This window comes from Oncorhynchus kisutch, linkage group LG1, assembly GCF_002021735.2.
Source record: "Oncorhynchus kisutch isolate 150728-3 linkage group LG1, Okis_V2, whole genome shotgun sequence".
In the NCBI taxonomy this organism is placed as follows: domain Eukaryota; kingdom Metazoa; phylum Chordata; class Actinopteri; order Salmoniformes; family Salmonidae; genus Oncorhynchus; species Oncorhynchus kisutch.
Window position 1 is genome coordinate 65,279,004 of NC_034174.2, and position 24,623 is coordinate 65,303,626.

Consider the following 24,623-nt stretch of genomic DNA (forward strand, 5'->3'; position numbering starts at 1 on the left):
CCGTAGTGTCCCATAAATCTTTAACTAATGTTAATTTAAGAGCTTCCCCTCAGGCACTGAGACTGTCGAGCCCTTTCCCTTTGTGCTCTCCTTTAAAACCAGTAGAGGGCTAAGCAAACACACATCGCATACACACTCAGGCGAACACACAATCATGCACACTCTTACAGAGTTGAACTATTTTCGCCAAGGGAACAGTGATAGGTTTTGGTCCTCACTTTGGCTTTCTGATTGATTCTTACTGCTGGCCCAGAGTCAGATTTGTTTTCTGCTTCTTAAAGCTAGGATTTGAGGTTAGGTCATCTAGAGCCTAGATCTGTGCTTAGGGGCAACTACCTCCTCAATCTTCAATCACAGTGTCTTGTCACTCAAGGATGCTGTTACCGTGGAGGTTGGCTGTCCAATAGTGCTTATACCCATGTACTTATGGTGACACCCAGTGGCCATATACACACAATACAGCCTTGCTTACTGTTTGGGGTTTTAGGCTGAGTTTCTGTATAGCACTTTGACATCTGCTGATGTCACAAAGTGGGGCTTTATAAATACATTTGATTGATTGATAACTCAGATCAACACGACGGCACTGCTTTAAATTCTCATACACCCTTCACTTTTACACCTTGTGGCGTCTTGCATGTTGATGAACTATGTTGGAGTCCATCCACTCACGCTGCTTACTTTTCACATCTACCTCTGTCTCTCCTGTGAACAACATGGTTGTAGGTGGACTGAAGTTGATGATGCTTTTCCTCTGTGTCTCCCCACAGTCGTGTGATGACATACAGGGAACACTCGTCCTGGGTGGTCAAGGCCCACCTGCAGAAGCAGACGGACGGCAAAATCATTAGTGTCAGGTAGTGCTCGTTGATGAGTGATTGAATGGTTGGTTGATGGAATATTTCTGTGACGGTCGGATGTCCAGATTTGGTCATACTACTATTCTTGACTCTCTCACACGCACTAGTTCTCTCGCTGTCTGTGGCTCGGTCCAAGACCAGCGGCCCTACTTCCTGTAGATCTAAATGGATGTGATGACATGTCATGTACTGTTTGGACTCCTTCATCCTCCTCCCCAGTGTCGATGGAGACGTGCGGTTCTTCGAGCTGCGGTCGCCGGACTCTGTGAACGTGCTGCAGACGGTGAAGGGGTTAACGGCGCTGGACATCCATCCACAGGCCAACCTGTTCGCCTGGTGAGTTCACAGGTTTACGGCACGCGGCAGGAAGGGCCTTCATAAATGGTCTAAACCATAGAGTTCGACAGAGGACTACAGATGGATATAACCCATTTTTTGTAACCCTCTATCAAACTCTATGGTCTAAACTCACTTTGAGGAATTAAATGTGGTCAATACTATATCAACGGTTGAAAGGTGGGAGACGGTCTAACGATTTCAACGTTCGCTACATTTGGTATGGCAGCTATGAAACTAATTTCTCACTCTTTCCTTTATTCTCTCGTTCTCTCCATCCTCTCCCAGTGGATCGATGAACCAGTTCATAGCCGTGTACAACTCCAACGGTGACGTGATCAGCAACATCAAGTATTATGATGGTTTCATGGGCCAAAGGATCGGGGCCATCAGCTGTTTGGCCTTCCATCCCTACTGGGTACTATGCCATTCTTACTCTCTTCATAGTAGTCTGAATCTCAACTAGATAACGTAACATGGGAACTACGATTTGGGTGAATAAGTTGCGTGGGTACAAGGAGTTATCCCAATGTCTCTTAAACTATACTCTGCAAAACCTGTCTTTTCATCACACCTAATTACACTAAATAGTTTGGAAAATGAATGTTTTTACACCTGTCTTTGAGTCCATTATATTCTCTTTCTTTCTCCCTGTGTCCCAACAGCCCCACCTGGCGGTGGGCAGCAACGACTACTACATGTCCATCTACTCAGCGGAGAAGAGGCTCAGATAACCCCTCAGCGTCAACCCCCACTTGAACTTTACCTTTGACCCCTGAGCTCTCACCCTCAGAGCCAGGATGTAAATTACTTCTAATGTACATATGCCATTGTTACCACCCCTGAATGTTCTATAGTGATGGCTGCTGACAAACAAACTCGTGTCATGATGTTGACTGATTATCTGATTATTCTTGATCATTTTATTCATATTCTTATTATGAAGCTATTGATTGTAGACTTGGCAGTGCTGAGGAGCGTGTATATTTAATTGCGTGTATACAGAGATGAATAATAGGTCTATTTTAAAGGTTCCAGCCTTGGCTGGGGGAGACAGGCGGTGTCGCTACCTGAATGAACTCGGAGTGACCTCTACATTACCGCTTCTTTGACCTCTATGCATCGGGGTCAAGAGGCTATTGGGAGAGAGACAATTCCCCCTCTCACACACGACTCTGGACCTGAAAGGCGTGGCTCACGGACGCCCGCACAACCCTTATTGAAAGCCCCCCCCCCCCCCCCCCCGCTGTAGCTAATAGACTTTCTCTCACTGTTCGTGTACAAGACGGTGGACTACAGGCTTTTCCTCTGAAACAGCCAGGCACTTTGACAGACGGGGCACATCTGAGAGAAAGTGAAATGTAGAACAGAGCACAGATGAGCCCAAAGTGGGCCGGCCCACAGCCTTGGACACAAACCGATGCCCATACAGATGTCCACTACCATGCTATACTGTTGGACTAACCAGACCTTGCATCCATGCACCCTCACCCAATTGTGCTAACCTCACCAACCTTTGCCATTCATCTCCATTGTCCTATGCCCAAAGGCTGACCCTATGTCCATAGCGCAATGGGTGACTACTGCTCAGCTCTAATCCCAAGACTGATGCTACTTGTCTGCCCTACCTGCAAAGCAATAAGGAATTAGCTAGGAGCTCTCTACAGCCTCCAAGCTTCTGCTGCTCTAGCTCCAGACCCCCCCACTCATCAGCTGAGCCATACCCGCCTGAGGAGCCCCAGCACTGGGAGACACGGAGCAGTTTGCTGGGGTCCTGGAGTATCAGTTCCAGAGCTCTGGCTAAGGCCCGCTTGACCCATGCCCATCCCCCGTCTTTCCTACAGACCTAACCCCAGCAAGAAGCATCCCGCGCTGGACGAGAAGAAACACAGCGCCCACTGCATCCCCTCGTCCCCATTGACACCAATGGGGACGAGGGAATGGGGTTCTGCTGCTACTTTGCTGCATTCTCGCACACAGGCTTATGAGGACTTTATAAACTGTGTATGGACTGTCCCCAGAAACACACACACCAGCCCTAGGCAGCCCTTTCCCCTGTGTGCCAACTACCAACCTCCACCCTGCTATCCACTACCCTTTTTGGAGAAATGTCTACTGCAATTTTCTTCTATCTTATTTTTTTTTCTTTTAACCTTGGTTTTATTTGCCAGCCGTGTTTGGGTTCTTTAGCAGGAAAGGAGTTTCAAGAAGATTGTGCTAGAAGTTGGGTCGAAAAAGAGGAGTGACTTCAGACTTGACCACCACTGGTAAATACACAGTAACGATCCATAGCACTTCTTCAGTTCAGTGTCCTTGTTGTCAAAAGCCACAGCTCCTTCTGTCAACCTCCAACACTAGCTCAGGTACCTCATGAGCCACATAATACCACGACGTCTCTGCATGGTAGACGCACGGAGGTTTGACTGCCACAAGGTCTGGTGTTACTCTTGATGTGACGAACTAAGAAGGTCAAAATCAGTTCAGTGAGTCCTGAGGTGCCTTTCTTTTTTTTAACAAGGGTTACCCCTCTGGTCAACACTCGCTCCAAGTGCGGTATCGCAATTAATGTGCCTCTATTAGGGGCTTTGCTCTGTATTACCTTCCTGTTTTTCTTTGAATTATTATTATTTTTTTGCTCAGCTTTTTGTGATTTTATATTTTTAATTTGCTGGTGTTTGTTTGCCTTGGACCTCAGTGGGATGGAGAGATGAGAGAGGACTGTTTCTCCCCCTTTCACAGACGCTCTCACCCACACGGTGTCTCTCATACAGTACTCCCCCATGGATGCTACCGTCACCTATTTGCCTCTAAAGTCCTCAGCTTGGCTTTCACCCTAGAAAGGAATGGACAATAATGCTTTGCCTGTGGACTGAATCGGGCAGGGTAACCGGTAACACATGCCATGCATTCTGTAGAAGCGGCTGCGCTCGCGGTCATAACAAAGCCCCATTACGCTCAGTAGCTCACCCTCTAGGGTACGGAGGAGGTACTGCAGCCTCCACTGCTTTCACTGACACCTACAGCAAAACCCCACAACGCTGTCTTTCAGCCATGCTCAGAATCACATCTCTAGATATCCTGCTTTGAGTTTTAACATTTTAGATATGGAAACAAAAATTAACTTTGAATACTTTAGGAGAAATGAAAGCAATCGGGTGTTTCTCTGTGACGGAAGACGGCTTTGCTGACTGGTTTATAGGACAGGAGATGAAGTCAGTAAAATAAACCAAATACACAACAACACTAGTTTTCCTGGTGTTTTTTGTTGTTGGTGTGTGTTTTCATGTTTGTTAATGTTCTCATTATGAAGTTCTACATGTATTGTGTAAGACAAATGTATCTGCTATTGCGTCACAATATTCGTGTCATTACCATATCGGTTGATCAGGAATGTTTAAAAAAAAAAATGAATATTACTTTTTTATCAGGCATATTTTCCTTCTCACCAGACAGCTTTTTAAAAAAAACTCTGATGTGTGAGTGTCTGTGAAAATCAGTCCTGGTATGAGTTTCATAGCAAAGAGATGATTCAAATATTTTTCATGGACTTAATTAAGCCTGAGATTCGAGGTGCTGCTTGATACATTTTGTTTTTGTTTTTCATTCTGAATCCTTGTATTTATTTGTTTGGTATTTCATGAATGTTCATGAATGTTCTGAATAAAATCAGATTTAGGGCTTTATTCAATCCCTATCGTGGAAGTTACAGAGCGATTGAAATTATATGGCAATGTTTCTACTTTAGTTGACAGTGCATTCACCATAAATGCTGCATATCTCGGCTCAATAGGATATGACCTTCACATGTCTATCGTACAATCTGTAACACTTCAGCGAGACAGATTGAATAGAGGCCTTAACTTTGTTAACTGTTTCTGTTTGCCGTGACATTGGTTTGTCTATGGTTAAAGGTCAAGAAAGCCTCGGTATAAAGAGAGACAGTTTAATTGATAACAACCAATGATACTTGCCAACTAGCAGTCCCCTATCTGAGTTTAGACATGTAATAGAATCCTACTGGTCTTGAGGTACAGATAAGTGTGCCTTAACTGGAGGCAGGGCAGGAGCTAAGATAAATCCAGTCTGGCACTGTCTTGCCCAACTGAATCTCAGACAAAAATTGTAAAGTGAATTTAAAAGTAATCCAGTAAGTAATCTAGTTTTTCAAAAGTGGCTGTAATCTGATTATTATTTTGCTGGTAGTGTAAAATATTAGTTTGTTTTGTAATCAAATAACATGTAATCAGTTAGTCCCCAACTCTGCTTAAGGGGGTATAAAGAGGTTGCTGGTTCTTGAGTGAAAAAAATACATGGACCCCTTTCTGTTTTCTCAATGACATTCAAGTTTATGCCTCTTAAAGGGAAACTAATCCAAAAGTAAGTAATACGATTACGTTGGCGTTATGGTAAACCAAAAATGTAGTTTACTTTTTACAATTTTGGACAGGTAACCATAACGGATTACATTTAGAAAGTAACTTACCTGGCCCTTAAGAAATGTACATTTACATTTTTGTCATTTAGCACATACTCTTAACCAAAGTGACTTACAGTAGTGAGTACATACATTTTCATATTATTTTTTATTTCATATTGGTACAAAGGTAAGAGTGGTATATCATAGTAAAACTGTTTATTTTGTTCTAATAAGTTCATCCAATAAGGTATAATGTCTGGCGGTAGGTAGCTCAGTAGAAGTTATAACAAACAAAATCGTAACTAGGAGCTTAAGCTAACAGTAGTTGGACAGCTTTGAAGGGCATGCTGGGATTTACGACGGTGTAAACTGTAACGAACGAGCACAATGTGATATCCTACCCTCAGGAAACAGGCTCTCCTGAGCACAGAAGCAAGGGTGCCCCACTTCATGTTACCCCATAGTACCTGTAGAGGCCCAGACACTTGGGGGGGGGGGGGGGGGGCAAAGGTTAGCTCCTTCCTACTGCACCCTAAGCATGCTGAGCAGTGTCTATGACTACACACACAGCCCAGAAAGAGAACATTCCAAAACAGCAAAGTTACAGCAGCTCCCACATCCTGAGGAAACAAGTCACTTCCTGGAAAATGAAGCCAAGTCGAGGGCTCTGCTCGCTGTGATAACCAGCGGCCCACTCTATGGCCGAGGTAGAGCACCTCCCCTGTCCTCTCCTCCTCCCATCCCACTACTATCCCCCCAGTCGCATCAGCCCAGGACAACCACCACCGATGTGGGAGCCCCAACAGCCCTCACTCAGGATGATCACCCAACTACTACTGCTAACTTCTGTACTCCTCCCCACCTGTAAGGAAGTTTGATGATAATCTCCCTCTGGGAGGGTTTTGGGTTGGGTGGGGAAATAAGGAAGTATGGATTTTCTTTACGTTGATGTAGTGTGTGAATGCAGAGTGAATGCAGTTTGCAAAACCGGGGAACTCTTGTGTATTTCAGGTTTTTGGTATGTATTCAGCTATTGTTTTGGTTCTCTCTGTGAAGGTTTGTGTATTCATAGATTGTGTGCTTTGGGACTGGACGTTCTTGCTTATCTACTTCTTGGTTTGTGTATTCATAGATTGTGTGCTTTGGGACTGGACGTTCTTGCTTATCTACTTCTTGGTTTGTGTATTCATAGATTGTGTGCTTTGGGACTGGACGTTCTTGCTCATCTACTTCTTGGTTTGTGTATTCATAGATTGTGTGCTTTAGGACTGGACGTTCTTGCTTATCTACTTTCTAATGCTATGGACTTGTTTTACTGAAACATATCTTTTACTGAGAGGTGACTGATATGGGGCGGCAGGGTAGCCTAGTGGTTATACCAAAGCACATTATTTAGTGAATTCACACTTGGTAGTGACCACTAGGCTACCCTGCCGCCCCATCCAGTATTTATGCTGCAGTAGTTTGTGTCGGGGGGCTGGGGTCAGTTTGTTATATCTGGAGTACTTCTCCTGTCCTATTCGGTGTCCTGTGTGAATCTAAGTGTGCGTTCTCTAATTCTCTCCTTCTCTCTTTCTTTCTCTCGGAGGACCTGAGCCCTAGGACCATGCCCCAGGACTACCTGACATGATGACTCCTTGCTGTCCCCAGTCCACCTGGCCATGCTGCTGTTCCAGTTTCAACTGACCTGAGCCCTAGGACCATGCCCCAGGACTACCTGACATGATGACTCCTTGCTGTCCCCAGTCTACCTGGCCATGCTGCTGCTCCAGTTTCAACTTCCACCTGACTGTGCTGCTGCTCTAGTTTCAACTGTTCTGCCTTATTATTATTCGACCATGCTGGTCATTTATGAACATTGAACATCTTGACCATGTTCTGTTATAATCTCCACCCGGCACAGCCAGAAGAGGACTGGCCACCCCACATAGCCTGGTTCCTCTCTAGGTTTCTTCCTAGGTATTGGCCTTTCTAGGGAGTTTTTCCTAGCCACCGTGCTTCTACACCTGCATTGCTTGCTGTTTGGGGTTTTAGGCTGGGTTTCTGTACAGCACTTTGAGATATCAGCTGATGTACGAAGGGCTATATAAATAAATTTGATTTGATATCAGTCACCTCTCAGTAAAAGATATGTTTCAGTAAAACAAGTCCATAGCATTAGAAAGTAGATTGGACTAGTAACCGAAAGGTTGCAAGTTCGAATCCCCGAGCTGACAAGGTACAAATCTGTCATTCTGCCCCTGAACAGGCAGTTAACCCACTGTTCCTAGGCAGTCATTGAAAATAAGAATTTGTTCTTAACTGACTTGCCTAGTAAAATAAAGGTAAAAAAAAAAATATATATATATACCCTAATCATAGTATTAACACAGCTAAAACTGTATTGACACACTGGATGAGAATGGTTCCTGGATCTTGTCTTGTCAGTGTCTTCACACTTTTGGATTATGAGACACTGGAAAAGTTGTGGAAGGCTTTGGAAACTCGTGTTAGCAGTGTCACACGCCGCCTCCTCCTGTTAGGATGGGGGGGGACCTGGCAGAAGAATGTCTGCACTAGACCCCACTGGGAGGCCCCTTTATCTAAAGAAGTACTCTGTGGAGGACAAATGTGGGAAAACAGTTCGCTATCAGCATGAACTGAATCAAAGGACTTCTTATGATTTTGTTGAGGGTCTGTGTTTATATCCAATTCATTGGTGTGTTATTTCATCTCCTGAATATCTTGGAGCTGGAAGATGACTAGCTTTATAGCACTGTGTTTTATTGCACTGTTCTCTTACTATGGGGATATCTTTTTTGGCCTCAGTGAAAAGATTAATGTCACTACCAAGTGTGAATTCACTAAATAATGTGCTTTGGTATAAGATCACAAAGGCTTGTTTTCTAGAACTTTTGTTATACAGAACATTTGATCGGTCAGAGCATTGACGTTGAGTTATTTCTCCAGTGTTCACAATCCGAAGTGTCAATCTGACTCTCGAGCCCAGCAACGCCGTCTCCCAAGGTACCAATGTGATGGTACGCTGCCAGGCCTTAGTCAGCAGCTCTTGGCTCCTGAACCGTGAATACACCATCTACAAGGACAACACCGTGGTGTACACGAGGAGCACCACCACCACAGAGGACCTCCTCTACTCTCTGCGCATGGCCAGAGTGGCAAACACTGGGAAGTACGAATGCAAGGTGAACATACAGGGCAAGGAGCTAAGCAGCAACTCTGAGAAACTGACTGACAGGTTAGTACTCTGTCAACTCTTCTCTGTTGTGGACTGAAAAGCTTGCAAGTTAAGCATAACTCTGTCTATGGCATGTGATTTTTATCTGTGTGACCGCGTGCTTTCACTCGCACTCGTGTCCATCCAGGCCTGCAGACGCCAGTCCTCAGCTTCGACAAGTGTGTGTTCAGCAAGGGAGAGGAGGTGACCGTTTGGTGTAAGGCCCCCGAGGAGTCCGGCGCTATCGTCTTCTACTAGGACTCCAAGGACCTTTATGAGGAGATGGTCAAAGCCAACCATGTGTGTTAATATTGGCTGTGCTTGCTAAGGTTTTTTTACCCCCACTACAACTTATTTCACAAACATCAACACTTCAAGTAGCAAGCACACACACGTTTACTTTTCTAGTTAACATTGTTATATTATTATGACCAACCAGGTGGAGACTAGGCTGTGATTCAACAACGCTGGCGCCCACAAGCTACACTGTGACTACAGGGTCTTACTGCTGACAGACTCGGTCCCGTCCAATGCCAGCAACAATGTGGTGGTCACTGTAGAAGGTGAGTGGAGCCCAAAAACAGAACATGGCGGTGAACATCTAGGGACGGTTTCCAAGACACAGGTTAAACCTAGTCTTGGACTGAAACACTCATTCAGTGGAGATTCTCAGTTGAAATACCTTTAGTCCAGGACCCTACTGTTGTTCTCAATCTCAATTAATCTCTAATCATTTTAACCATGTCCGAAACTTAAAAGAATGTGTCTGGGGAAAAGTATCTTGGTTTCAAACTTCAGCTTCCAGACCAATTTTCCTCGTTTTGTCCTCCAGAGCTGTTCATCACACCTGTCATCTCTGTCCAACGATCATCGAAGGGGAAGATCTGGACATCTGCAGTGTCATTAGTAACCTCCAGAACAGCTCTGGGCTCAAAGTCTACCTGAGCAAGGGACTGATTCTGCTGAGTACTGGTCAAAGTAAAGCCAACCACAGCATGAGAGCCCTGGCTGAGCACTCTGGGGAGTTTGAGTCCAGTTTGGAGATGAGAAATGTTGTCAAGCAAGCAACGGAAAACGTGACGATTACAGGTGAGTGACTGGATTTGTAAGGAATCTGAAATGTACTGTAGAATGTGGTGTTAGCTTTCTTGATACGCTTTTTTCAACAGCTATCTGTTTTATCAGTGTATAACCAAGTCGCAGCTAGGGTTAAAATTCTGGTGATCTTTCCTTAAATTCCTAGGTTTTCCAGAAATCCTGGTTGGAAGTTTCCTGGAATCAGGAGCGAATAAACAGGAAATCCAGAATCCTTCAACCGGGATTTCTGAAAAACCTGGGCAACCCTATTCACATCTATTACCTTATCAATGTTCATCACAACATTCCTCGTGGATGTTCTTACATGTACTCAGCCTCCAAGAGTGTTGAGGAATCAATTGTTTTTTTAATCCACCAAACAGAACTGTTTTCACAGCCAGTTCTGACCATGTGTCCGACAGAGGTGTTTGAAAATTCACGTTAACCTGCAAGAGTACCAACGACTCCTCTGACAGAATCTGAGCTTCGGATGTGAAATACTCCATTTACAAGGACAATTACACACTGACGCCAGGCAGCTTCAATGGTATATATGTCGCCGTAGGGGTACGCCGCACGAATGGGAATTACTCATCTAAAGCAGACGCCAGGATGATCTCCAAGTACAGTGCAAAGCTGCCTGTCCAAGCAAAAGGCACTACTACAGCCCATAAGACTTATGTGTGACCCAAATTAAGTCAATCTCACTTGTCTTTGAATAAATTCATTTAGTTAATCACCAGCAGCATAACACTCTACATTCCACTGCTGGTTTGCCTCTAAAGCTAAGCAGGGTTGATCCTGATCGGTCCCTGGATGGGAGACCAGATGCTGCTGGAAGGGGTGTTTGAGGGACAGTAGGAGGCACTCTTTCCTCTGGTCAAAAAAAGATATATCCCAATTCCCCAGGGCAGTGATTGGGGACATTGCCCTGTGTATGGTGCCGTCTTTCGGATGGGACATTAAAAGGGTGTCCTGACTCTCTGTGGTCATTAAAGATCCCATGGCGTTTATCGTAAGAGTAGGGGTGTTAACCCCGGTGTTCTGGCTATATTACCAATCTGGCCCTCATACCATCACGGTCACCTAATCATCCCAGCTTCCAATTGTTTCATTCATCTCCTCCACTATGAACTATTCCCCAGGTTGTTGCTGTAAATGAGAATGTGTTCTCAGTCAACTTACCTGGTAAAATAAGGATATGCTGATAACATGTATGGATGCAGTATCTGTCACAACAATATGATATTAAAGCGGGGAACTCCAATCAAAAATGATAATGTGGGAAATTGCTCTTAGGTGAAGAACACCCGTTTTTAAATGTCATTCTTGACTCCGATACAACCTTTGAGTCGAAGTGTGGTCACACGTGTAGCCGCTAAGTGTGGTCATATGTGTAGCTGCTAAGTAATGTTGATGTCATTGGAAGGTGACCTCTCCACATGAACAGTCCATTTTGTAATTTCAATCACTTGTTCTATTCATTCCCCAGTTCTTGACAGTAAACCGGAGATAACGGCCATTGGCAGAGTGATCGTGGGAAAGCCCTTCAGGTGCGCTGTCACTCAGACCGAGGCAGCCTACCCATCGACTACACCTTGTGGAAGAAGTATTCTGAGGTTAACTCGACCACCGTGCAGCAGCCGCACCATCAGGCCATCTTCCCTATCACCGTCCAGCACTACAGCGACACAGTGGATTATAAATGTGAGGCACAGAACAACCCCAAAGTCGACGCGTTGGTCAGCAACAAACACCACCGCAGTCATAGCTGAGCCTGTTGAAGTGTGGAATGGTATACAACGTTAAACATGTCCATGCTTCATTGGATTGTAGCATTATTGCACACTTCTTATTTAACCATCAGAAATACCCCTCTCCCAGTGCCTCTCTCCAATCCAGGAGTCATCATCATCACCCCAGACCTGTCGGGGGTCACAGAGGGAGACGAGATGTACCTGATCTATGGGGTGGAAGGTTCCCCGCCCGTCACCTCTAAGTGATACCGAAGTGGGAACGTAGCCGCTGTTCACCACCTCAACCCAATCCAGCGCGTCCCACCGGATCAAGGGAGGGGGGAATGAGTACAGTGGCACCTACTACTGCAAGGCCATCAACGACACTACCATGGTCCAGAGTCAGCCTGTCACCGTAGATGGTGAGAGTTACACACACACACACACACACACTCTGAGAAGATAGAGCAAGGCCCTGCTTTACTTATCACAATAGGTTGAGAGACAGGCAAACAGCACACACAGCGGGTGTCCACACACTCCACCATAGACATGCATTTATTTACTGCTCTTACTGGATGCACCAGTCTAGATTCATTTGCATTCACAGCACCACTTGTGTAGAAACGAAAGACTCCTCTTTGGACCAGCAGCGACAGTTTTGCTCTTCTCACAACACTGTTCAGGGGCTGCTTCAGTGACAACTGACAAGTTTACTAATGTCTGATCTGATCCCTCCACCCCAGTGCCTGCCAGCAAGGTTATCTGACCCCACTATTAACGAACCCCAATGAGCTCCTCTGCTGTGGCGTTGATTAGCATGAGCCACGCTAAATTCCCCGCAGCCACTCTGCCCTCTGTCCTGTGGTGTGGTTAGTGCCGACGGCTAACGCGAGAGCACAGTCAATCCGGATGCTAGCGGCAATGTGCTAGGCTCCCATGGGTTGTGACTCCTCAGCACGACGTGGCCAGCACTCATTATCCAGAGCAATTAGACCCAGCCTGCTTCCCCCCATATTGGCACTACGGCAGCTCCAGTGGCAAGGCAGAAGATGGGGGGATGAGGAGGAGAGGGGGAATGAAGGGAACACTTAAGTTCAGACCCCAAGAGGACGAAGCAGATGGACATTTGACTCTGAACTTTAAGATTGACTTTCTCTCTCTTTCAACCATCCTCTGTCCCCTCTCTCCACCCTGTCCTCATCTCCACCCACCCTAACTGTCTTTCAACCTGTACCCTTTTCCTCTCACAAACACTCTGCCTACCTCCCCCCTCTCCCTGCATCTCTCTCCCTACCTCTCCCACTCTTCCTTCCTCTCTCTCTCTACAGTGAAGATGTCTCACCCCCCATACGTGTGTTCCATTTCATGCTAGCCGTTAGCATGCAAGCTGCTTGTAGCATGTTGGTGTCAGAAGTTGTCATCCTAACATCAGTCCATATCATGACACCCATACGGTGTGCATATAGGGGTCTCTGAGGTGACCTTAGGTGACTTCTTAACTCTCTGCATCTCCTCTCATATTTTCCTGTTAGAGGAACAAAAATGCATTGTCTTACCGTCCAGCTGTAGACATCCTGTGCAACTTAGAATGTATGAGAGAGGACATGGCAGAGAGGCTTGCTGTGTGTGTGTGTGTATTTAGCTTAGTTCCTTATATACAAATCGATACGGGTCTTAACAATTGATGTTTTACTTCAGCAAACATGCCTCATTAGATGTGCAGATTCTGCAGTGGTTTGCAGGATGTAGCTAGCTACAGGGCAGCTGTGTTCAGTAGTGATTGTGGTGTTGAGTGGCCATTTCATCCTATTACAGACGCAGCGCCACCCTTTGACGGCATGGAGGGAAGAGCGACCAATGGGACGCAAGAGTGTGGCATCACTTCCTGTTGGCATCAGCAACAGTCATCAGCTACAGTCTCCCAGCAACAGTGTAGAGAAACCCCACAGATGGAGGGACTTTTTTGGTTTGAACCAAAAAAGAACAAACATCTTGGTTGAATAAAGGAATATGTGGGAGGAAAACCAAGGATGACAATTGGATCAATGGCTCAAACAAAAAAATCCCCACAGACATTTTAGAGAGGGGAAAATGGCCAAAATGTGTTCCTTTGAGAAAATATTACAACTTTTTGATGCGTTGTAGATGTAATTTCAGAAGGTACAGGTGTAGAGTACACAATATGGTTGACACCAAGGGGCTTGTTGTCAACATCAGTCCCAGTGACAGACAGTTGAACTGGCCCCATTGCTCCCTCTCCTGCTGCTGTCTGGAAGAATGTACTTTCCTGTCATTATCAACATACTGTCTTTGTCCTGTGTTCTCACCTCACTGTGTCTGTCTGCCTGTCTGACTGCATGTCTATCGAAGGATGGAACTAGCCCATTTGTCTAATAGTCTGTTTGTCCAAAAACAATGTGTGCGTGTCTAAATGCATAGATCTGATCTGTATATACAGTACACTAGTCCATCATCAATAGAAATGTGTGTATATATTTTGGGTTTGGTTAATTGATTTATTTTAGAATAAAATAGAATAAAAACATTTTATTTGCATTGTGTCAATAGCGCAAATTGTTTGGTGAGATACCAATGAATGTCTGTAATGCTGTGTAGCTACACTGAGTATACCAAATATTACCACCCGTTCTTTCCATGACACAGACTGACCAGGTGAATCATGGTGAAAGCTATGATCCACTTCAAATCGGAGTAGATCAGGGGTTCTTAAACTTTTTCAGCCTGGGACCCAAATAAGAATTTCTGTGTTTTCCTGGGATCCAAGCTTAGGAAAATATGCAACTTTACATGGGTACATGTCATTGCCCTTATGCCTAAAACAAATAACAATTAAACGAAATATACATATAAATATGTATTAATGTTTATTTCCCCCCATTAAAACACTCTTACATATCTGTCTAGGTTGGAACTGTTGCTGTTAAAATACAATAATGAATTCATTTTCATTCTGAACTGGAATAAACGGATTGATCACATCACACAGACGAATATCAGAACACACACACAGGCTTTTTGATAGTGCAACCCTAAGTAACAGTACAGATGAACAATGATCAGGCCTACTGTACATTACTGTAGAAATTATTGTTGAAAGAAAGTCAAGGTTGGAACTGTTTCTGTTAAAATACAATACATATTTTTTATTCTGAGCTGGAATAAAGTGATTGATCACATCCCACAGATGTAGCCCAGAAAACACACACAGTCCTAATGAGAGCAGGTCTGTTCTGTGCTCTGTTTTTGACAGTACAACACTGAGGTCAAGCTCAGCCTTGAAACTGTTTCTGGACTTGTTTTTTAAGTGTCAGAGTTGAGAACCCTGACTCGCATAGGTATGTGGTGACAAACTGGATCAGAACATCTACTGCTTTCTCAGTCAGGCAGGAGACCGCTTCCTGCTGTGTTTGCCCCAAAAAGCATCTTGTTTCAATCAGTTTATTCCAGTTAAGAATAACAATTATTATTGTATTTTAACAGCAACAGTTCCAACCTAGACTAGTTTTCAACAATAGTTTCTACAGTAAGATGTACAGTAGGCCTGAATGTTTAATCTTCATCTGTACTGTTAATTAGGGTTGCACTATCAGTAGCTAGCCTGCTTTGGGGAATGTTAGCTATTAGCTGTGTACAAGGCCAGGGGATTGTTTGAAATCACTACTACCACTACAATGAGTTAGTACTCCCTTATTACTGCGTATCGCCTGTTATAAAATTACAACAATGCCTTGCTAGCTGACTTCCACTGTCGAAGCACTGTTTCCTGTAGCATTCTGCCCGGTTCTGAAAGAACTCCCTAGGTTTACAGTCATGTTGTGGATGTTTGGTCAGGACGTGTCGTTTTATTAATTTGTTAATTATGCGAGTCTCATTCCTGAGCACTTCCACACACAAAACACATTGTGGGCGCTCCTCGTTATACGTTTGTATGAAAGAGAAAGAAACTCATCGCTGTATTTGCGTTTCATGACAATTGAGCTCAGTCAGAACTTGTGGCTAGCATGAGTCCGTTTGATGACAACGGTGAGTGATGGCGAGTGGGAATAACAAGTCAGTGGCTGACAGCGCGTCATCTGCTGCCTGAACGACAGCGAAAGATCAGAGAAAGATCCGGTAAACCGCGAAGCACGCAGGCACCTCACACTCGCGCAGCTGCCAAACTGAGCAGAGGCCGCTGCTTAAGCAAAAAGCGCAGTTGCACTTGGCCAAATCAATTCCAGTAATTAATGAAACAATTATAAATGTACACTGACACATCGCGACCCACCATTAACAGTGTGTTGCGTCCCATACTTTAAGAAAGACGGGTGTAGATGAAGGGGAGGAGGCAGGTTAAAGAAGGATGTTTAAGCCTTGAGATAATACATGGATTGTGTATGTGTGCCCTTGAGGTGGAATGGGCAAGACAAAATATTTAACTGCCTCTGAACGGGGTATGGTTTAAGGTGCCTAGCGCACCGGTTTGCGTCAAGAACTGCAACGCTGCTGGGTTTTTCATGCTCAACAGTTTCCTGTGTGTGTCAAGAATAGTCCACCTTCTTCCCACAAGCCAACTTGCGCGAGTCGACATGGGCCACGCATAACTGTGGCATGCATTCGACACCTTGTGCCTGGATGAATTGAGGCTGTTCTGAGGGCAAAAGGGGGAATGCAATTCAATATTAGAGAGCTCTTAATGTTTTGTACACTTAGCCAGTATATGTAAGCCATGTTTGATGCTTTGTCAACCATCTTAATATGTTGGCTAAAGTACTTTTAAGACACAACATCCTTAAAGGAGTTTACTAGCTAAGGCTACCTTGAAGGAATAATGAAACGATAGCGTCTGCGTTCATTTCCTATGTTGGCAAAAAAAAAACATTTATAAAAGGGGATTTGTTAAATAGTGGACTTGGGGGCAGACTGTTTGTTTCAGGCCAGTCGAGTTTGAACGCAGGCAGCAGGTGGAGGAAATTAATCGCTTAGGGCCCGCTGAGGTTCAATAGAATCTGGGATCGCATAAACGAATGGGAAGTTGTTTTTGCAGGGAGCTATTGTGTTCCTGTTGTTTACCAAACAGTAGCCAGAGTGCATAAGGCACCGAAACAGCTCTGTGGAAATCAAAATGGAGGCCTGATATCCACTTATCGTTTGTTACAGTATGTTCTCTTGCGGTGTTCTAATCGCTCAGCAGCCTGTTAAAATGTCACAATTAAATGCTCCAATCAATTCAATAAAACATTTGTGGTGGAATTCTAATCCATTCAAGCGATGGAATAATATTCAATTTGTGAAACAATAGACATAACTATTGTTTTACCTCCCCCAGAACTTTCCGGTTGGCGGTTTTAATTTAATAGGACCATAAGTCTCAATTTCCTGTTACACCTAACAGTCATTTAGCTTCAGTGGGCAGTAACTTCACTGGGAATCTTGGATCATTAGATCTCCTAGCTTGTGTCGGGGAGCATTGCTTTATTTCTGTGTGCATCTATGTGCTTGTGTCTTGTCGTTGGAGTGGATGCCCAGGTGAGACCCACAGAGTACATTCATAGAGGATTCATAAAGAGGGTTATAGTTGCATATAGATTTCAAGCTGTGTTGTCTAAAGTCTGGCTCTGTCTTGGGCTGTTTTGTGTGATGGAATGTATGTGTATCTTGTCCTGGTGCAGGCAGTGAGGGGGAGAGCAGTGCAGTGTCTAATAATGAGCCTGATGTGGAGTACACTGAAGTGGTACACCGCCAACCTGTGGACCCTGCCAGAGGTGACCACACACACACACCAGTTTTTCACTCTGGCTACCTCTCCCTCTTATTCCCTTTATCTTGCTCCCGTTTCTCCTGCTCATAGTGCTTTTTCTTCCTCTTCCCTCTCTCATTCTGTCCCTTCACTCATATTGAATCATCACAAGAGGGTTTTCTTTGCCATCATTATTTCAGCTAATAAGACTCAGTGCCATTTCCTGGGGGAGGGTCTAATTGGCCACAATTAAGCCGTCTCTTCAGTAACCTGTGATAACCATGGTGATCAGGCTTCCAGAAACATCTTCTGGCGAATAAACAGGAAGGAAGCTGAGCTAATTGCCAGGCTACTCTCTATGGTACCAACCCCCCTCAATTAGTATACTCTGTTGGCCCCAATGGGTTTGCTATGGCGGTTGGTTGGGCTTATCATTAAGCAGGGGCGCAACTTTGGTTTTAGAAGGGGGGGGGGGGGGGGGGGCATATTTATTTTATTATTATCCAGTTGGATAAACACTAAACAGCCTACGTGACCACTCGGAGACGTCCGCATGGTCCTAAAGCACACTGTTGCCTCCTTTTGTATCACATACCACATAAAACTGGTGGAAAGGGGGGGGGGGGCATGCCCCTGTCCCCAGTGAAAGTTACGCCCCTGTCCTTAAGTATCCAGTACAATAATTTGCCAAGAGATGGGGAGCATCTGCTAAAAGACAAACAAGTAAATGTGTAACAGTTGTAATGAAGTGATATGTGATGATGGTTATCTAATGTGTGTGTGTGCCCATGAGCAATGATTAAGTGGTACAATTATGTAACAATTAGACATTGTTACATATTTTTTTGTTTTTTTGTTCTGCAGTTCCCCTGAGAAAAGGGACAGAAACGGTGTGCAGTGAAGTCCAGAACTCCCCAACCAGTGAGTCCAACACTCTGTAAATATGGGTTACATTTATAAAGTGCTTTAAAGTAGGTCTCAAAACACGTGATGTTGCCATGGGGATAACTCACCTCATCCACCAGCAGTGAGTAAAAGGAGGTAGAAGGTGAGGTATTCATTATTGTATCCAGACCTGCCGGACCAGCGGGGTCTGTATGAAGGTGACTATTTCCTCTTGCTGCAGGAAGTTCCTGTTTTTAGACACGATCCAAGTTGAATTTGTCAGTGAAGCAGTCCATGTGGAAATGTACCTTTTATCAACCCAAATTTAACATAAAACACTTAACATACCCTTTTGTTTGTAACTCTCTCATCTCTGGTAAATTGGTGAGCGTATAGGATGAGGGTGAGCGTATAGGATGAGGGTGAGCGTATAGGATGAGGGTGAGCGTATAGGAAGAGGGCAGGGACTGCACTTGTTGCTTTTTGGCATAGTTATACCCCTGCTGTGATAAAACAATGGGCTCTGTTTCAAGGGAACCAATGAGTCAGCAACTGGGCCTGGGCGTCATAACTGTCAAATGAGTCATCGTGATGAATTCATTCAGAGAATGATTATTATTCAATGCCCCTCTGAATGTGTTCTAATGAAAGAGGAAAGGGAGGGTGATACGCACATCCTGAACTTGAGAATACTGGTGCTGGGATAATAATACATGTAAAGGAATGGGATGCCCTCTAACACACTGGGGAGGAGTAGTCCCTCATTCCTTTATCAAATGAAAGAGTACACACACAGAGAAACAGGTTATACGCTATGTCATCTCTGTAATGGTCTAGAGGTTGTCCTTCTTCCCTGATCCTGTGTCCTGTTTTCCCAGGTGCACCCGGTGACCATTACCACTATGTAAGTACAGTTTGAGTCTCCGTGTCTTACATTTTACTGTCTGTGACTGAGGCACTGTGAAAACAAATGCACACGGCTAACACACTCAGTAACAACTACTGACCTTTCCTCCAGCTGACAAAAAGGGTGAGGAGTGACAGAATCAAGGCCACAGGGCACACCACCTCTTTCCCTTTATCCCTCTTTCCCTCCCTCTCTCTTTCCCTCCCTCCTTCCCTCTCTCTCTGTGGGCTGTGGGGAATTTGACATAATGAGTCAGGATACGACATGATGGTCTAAACTTAAGACAGTTAGTTCAGTCCTTGATGGAAATGGAGGAGCAGCCATGATTGTGGGGAGGTGGTTTTTAGTGATAAAGGAATTTCATTGTGTTTTTTTTGTGTGTGCAGCTACCCCTGGAGAAATATTGTTTTGTTTTCTGCGAAGCCTTCCTAAAATACAGTGTAGTATTCTGTGAAGCCTTGCTGAAATATGGTATAGTATTCTGTGAGGACCACTTTCAACAGTTGTTGATGGATTTTTCACCTGCCTTAAGAGAATCGGATTGTGTTCCAATGCGATGGTATAGAGTTGTGCTGTAACAGTTTTGGTTTGGGTTGCGTTACGGTGTAGACTTTTCTGTGTGTGATGGTGTTGAGGTTAGTTACTGTGTTGACTTTCATTGTGACAGTGTTTACAAAATTGACACTGTTGAGCAGTGCAGTGTGTTAATATTCAGTGGGATCTCTGTTGTCTCAGCAGGGTACGCCGATCTCAACGGTGACCAACCGGAGGTCAACCAGGACCTGCTGGAGGTCAATCGCCAGGACCACCGTGACCTGGAGTAAAGGTTACCTCTGATCCCTCACGACCCCTCACACTAGGACCACAAACTAAATGATCCCCACCTCTGCCTCCAACTTTAACCACAGTCCTTATTTCCATATTGTTCTTGTATTCTGTACATTTTCCCTATAAGGAAAATTGTTGACTCATGTAAGCTGTAGATATTTTGCATAATTTTATAGCCAAATAAAATCACATCCTAATTAGGACTTACTGTGTAGTTCTATCATACCTTATATACTCTTTGTTTACCTTTTCATCATATCTCATAACCATAGAGGTTGGTACAGAGTTCAGTTAGCCTGGCCCCTCCCTCGAATGCAGTTCTCTTTGATCTCCTAAATGGACAGCATGACACTTATGCTCTGTCATGATGGCTAAAACAATCCCCCTTTTAGACTTCCGTTGCAGGGCAGTGTGAGTGGACTGATAACCTCCCTACTGTCACTAGACTGGGTCCACACCCAAACCAGAGCACACTCCTGTAGGGCCTTCCCTGAATCACACTATGGCAATAACTATGGAAATAAAGAGTGAATGTAAACAGAGGGATCTGCATGTCTCCAGCTGCTCAGCCTGATGGTATATGGTGTTTGTGATGTCACATCCTGCCAGGCTATGTCCAAGTGTGTCGAAAGTTGGAGGGAGAACAGTGTCAGGCCTGAAGTGACTCAGACATACAGAATTGTACATGGTTTTAAATTACCTTCTTACTGCGGTTACTGTTTTTGTAAGATCATACACAAAATGATCCAAGTAAAGTCAAGGTAATGTTAAAACAAAATCAAATCTATCTAAAATTTGAGTATCGTATATTACATTATTACGGTGTGTTATGCAATACGTTATATTAATAGAGAATGGTTACAATCGTCCTGTAAATTGCAACATTACAACATTGTAAGGGCTCCCAAGTGGCGCAGCAGTCACTGAAACGGAAACTAGCTCAGACAGCACACCTACTCTGAGACGTGTGTCAAATACATAACCCTGATTCGGTTTTTGTTTATTTTGGAGAGGAGAATCCTATTTGGTTGTTTTTGTGAAACTATAATATATTTAGGCCTATGCCATCTTAAACTTAGAGCTCTTGCAGAGTAACTCTGTCTTAATAGAAAAAGATAAACACCATTTTCACACCTTAAAAACGCGTCCATACAACTGTGACGTCTTCGTAGACCTCCATTGAGTTTTACTTCCTCGAGTACGGTGCATGATGTCTATTCTGTGTTGTTTACGAACATGTCAGCTAACACCGAGACATACTCTCGTAATCATCTCTCATTTTCTCGACAACAGAACCTACAGTCAATTACCTATCTGTCAGCTAACACCGAGACATACTCTCGTAATCATCTCTCAATGTCTCGACAACAGAACCTACAGTCAATTATCTATCTAAATCGTAATTTCCTCTTTGATAACCTCAAGGCCATTGTGGAACTGCAATTACAGCATTGTCATGGCAACCACAAATAAACGCTCTTCGATCTTAGTTCCATTTACATAATGTCCCCAGCTCTCGCTCTCGCTCTCTCTCTCTGTCTCTCTCTCTCTGTCTCTCTCTCTCTCTGTCTGTCTGTCATCGTGGTCAGAAGCCTGTTAGACTAATTCAAGGACATTAGCAGAATGGCCATAACATCGCTTGAGTGCTTCGATAGCAGGCCTTGTGTTAATGTAATCATGGCGCTGTGCTTTTGGATGAATAAATTCGGTTAATTTGTGCGCACCATTTTTCACATCTAGAATGGGAAGTGGAATAATATGTTTTGCTGGGTCAGACAAGATGAGAGTAGCCTATAATATGATAGTAATATGACTTATGTACCAAGTAGCATTGTTTTCTAGCTCAAACATATAGCATCATTGGCCCAATGAAATGGCAGGGACCAGGGTGACAGTCACAGTGCTCATGCATCCTTCTATTTGAAATATAATTAGCATATTGACTTACAGACAAAATAAAACAATAGATAAACATCTTGCCACCCTTCACACCCAATACTATTGTTCCTGCCCTGTAAGCACTGTGAGTGTTGCTAATACTGGCATGTGGTGAATGGGTGTGGAGAGAAACATGTATATTTGTTTTGTCTATCTGTCATTACAGAGTAGCCTACTTAGTACCTACAGTGTGTTTGCATTAATGGAAGTAGATTGAACTGACTGTGAAAACAGGGCGGAAAATAATTAACTCGCACGATGGTAGTTGAGATGGTGTGGAGCAACAGAGCAACTGTCAAATCAGTTTCTCAGTCAATCGTGTGACAGATTAGATGACTGTGAGAAGAGCTGGCACCCTTTAATGCGATGTTAGTCATGACACCTGCTAGTATTTGCACATAACACAAATTCACAACTTTTCTGCTTATCTGCCTTTGTTTGGAAGGAAAAGACATCTATGTAAACGGCATTACGGTGCCAAACATTTAAGAATTCTGTTATCTGAAATTAAGCAAGGGAATTCAATTAAACGGACTATCGTGCACTGTAACTAATAGACAGGTGTGAATTACACCTCTTAGATCCATGCACGTTATTTCTTTGAAAGGTCGATGAAAAGTATTGTCATCTGGGTTCAAAATAAAATTGTGGGCAAAAGCAATGAATACAAGAACTTAACAAAGGCTGCAACCTGTCTGAAAGAAGTGCCCTGTCTGAAAGAAGTGCCCTGTCTGAAAGAAGTGCCCTGTCTGAAAGAAGTGCCCTGTCTGAAAGAAGTGCCCTGTCTGAAAGAAGTGCCCTGTCTGCCCTGTCTGAAAGAAGTGCCCTGTCTGAAAGAAGTGCCCTGTCTGAAAGAAGTGCCCTGTCTGCCCTGTCTGAAAGAAGTGCCCTGTCTGAAAGAAGTGCCCTGTCTGCCCTTGCCCACGGGGCAGTGAAAGAACACCAGTTTGTCACTGCTATGCTGGCAGTTAGATTGTTTCCACGTCTTTATCTGGTCTATTTGCATTTATTCAGCTCAACTGTTAAAATGGACTTTGTGTAAGCTTTATTTGCCCTAAGCCATCTTTATTAAATATATACTGAAAATGCACAATTTATGACTGACTCGGTTGTAAGCGTATGTATGTTTTTCATCAGTGTTTCAGTATTGACCAATACTGTGACTAGCTTTCAGTGCACTCAAGGGCAATACATAGCCAATTAGCTGCAAGAGGTTTTGTTAGTCATCACCAGCACACGGTCACAATCATGCCTAAAAGATCACAAGACAATCTAGGTCTAAGATCCCTCCCAATGTGTTCTCCAATGTCATAAATCATTTTATGAAAAGGCTCAGTGTAGAGTAGTGTATTTGTCGAAAATCAAAGGTGAGGAATGAAAAATAAATGAAAGGTGTCCCTTTTGATAAGAGGTCAAGGAACACAACACTTGTCTGTAGGTCAAATGTTCTATATCTATCACAGGAAATAGTCATCCAAAATCAGTGTAATAAAGCATTTCTAATAGCCTACTATGGACGAGGGACACGTCTCGGAACACACAACATGTATAACTACTGCTGTGTACACCTTTTCAAGTTTCAAGTTTGAATGTAACGTGCACAAGTACAGTGAAATGCTTTTCTTGCAAGCACCAAACCCAGCAATGTAGTAATGAATAATAATGTAGCACTAAAAATAACACAAGGTAGAACAACAACACAAAAATAGGAAATAGGAACACAAAGTAAGAAGCTATACAGGGTCAATTCTATATTCATATCCTGTCCATATTGTCTAAACACATCTATATATATATACATATACACATACATATACACATACATACATACATACATACATACATACATACATACATACATACATACATACATACATACATACATACATACATACATACATACATACATACATACATACATACATATACACACTGTTTATTTATATTCTGGTCTCTGACATTGTTCGTTCTGATATTTCTTAATTAAAAAAAAGTGTTTTTTTTTGGTTTATTACTAGGTATTACTGCACTGTTGGAGCTAGAAACACAAGCATTTCGCTGAACCTGCTTTACCATCTGCAAATCTGTTTAGACAACAAATAAACTTTGATTTGAAGTCTAAGAAATATGTTTACAATGACAGTATCAAACATTGTGTAAAAGTTTTTATGCTAGCTAACTGTAAATGTAAACAATATAATACTATATTATTTGTTACCTAATTTTATATTGTACTGTATAACATCAAATGTCAGGGTTACTGTGTATGAATTTGAAAAATGTATATTTTCAATTCATGAAATTGACTTGAGTGTTGAATTGAGTTAATTACAACATTGCTGGCCATAATAACAACCTGGTATGAGTAAGTGTTGTGTGATGTGTTCAGGAAGTACTGTACAAAGTCTGCGATGGTTAGGTCACAGGAGCTAGCTCATCCCACAGGAGCTAGCTCATCCCACAGGAGCTAGCTCATCCCAAATAAGGAGCCATCAGCACACATCATAATTATTTTGTCCAATTCAGGGTTATCACTATGCTGACGCTGCACTGAATATGTTGAATAACCAGTTGTCATGGCTATTTCCCAATAGACCTTTCCTCCATAGAGAATCTTTCTAGATCCTTGATATCCTTTGTCTGCGTGTATGGACTGTGATGAAGTCCAGACGGGCTTGA

General features: G+C 43.5%; 1 protein-coding gene, 1 long non-coding RNA gene and 1 pseudogene across 8 annotated transcripts in view; all 3 read left to right on the forward strand.

The window, feature by feature from the left end:
- The window catches only part of LOC109889410 (regulatory-associated protein of mTOR), a 178,069-nt gene extending 173,627 nt beyond the window's left edge, over positions 1 to 4,442 (forward strand). For all 7 annotated transcript variants that reach the window (XM_031829912.1, XM_031829923.1, XM_031829914.1 and 4 more), the window contains 4 exons: positions 771 to 857; positions 1,080 to 1,196; positions 1,485 to 1,614; positions 1,862 to 4,442. In XM_031829912.1, coding sequence (XP_031685772.1) covers positions 771 to 857; positions 1,080 to 1,196; positions 1,485 to 1,614; positions 1,862 to 1,930 — 403 coding nt within the window. In that variant the 3' untranslated portion in view covers positions 1,931 to 4,442. The remainder of the gene's footprint in view (positions 1 to 770; positions 858 to 1,079; positions 1,197 to 1,484; positions 1,615 to 1,861) is intronic.
- Positions 4,443 to 8,630: 4,188 nt separating this feature from the next.
- LOC109885843 (platelet endothelial cell adhesion molecule-like) lies at positions 8,631 to 14,490 on the forward strand (annotated as a pseudogene).
- Positions 14,491 to 16,517: 2,027 nt separating this feature from the next.
- Positions 16,518 to 23,759, forward strand: LOC116374822 (uncharacterized). The gene is made up of 4 exons (XR_004210763.1): positions 16,518 to 17,411; positions 18,251 to 18,307; positions 19,150 to 19,175; positions 19,914 to 23,759. It is a non-coding gene; the product is annotated as an uncharacterized LOC116374822 (long non-coding RNA).
- The last annotated feature ends 864 nt before the right edge of the window (positions 23,760 to 24,623 follow it).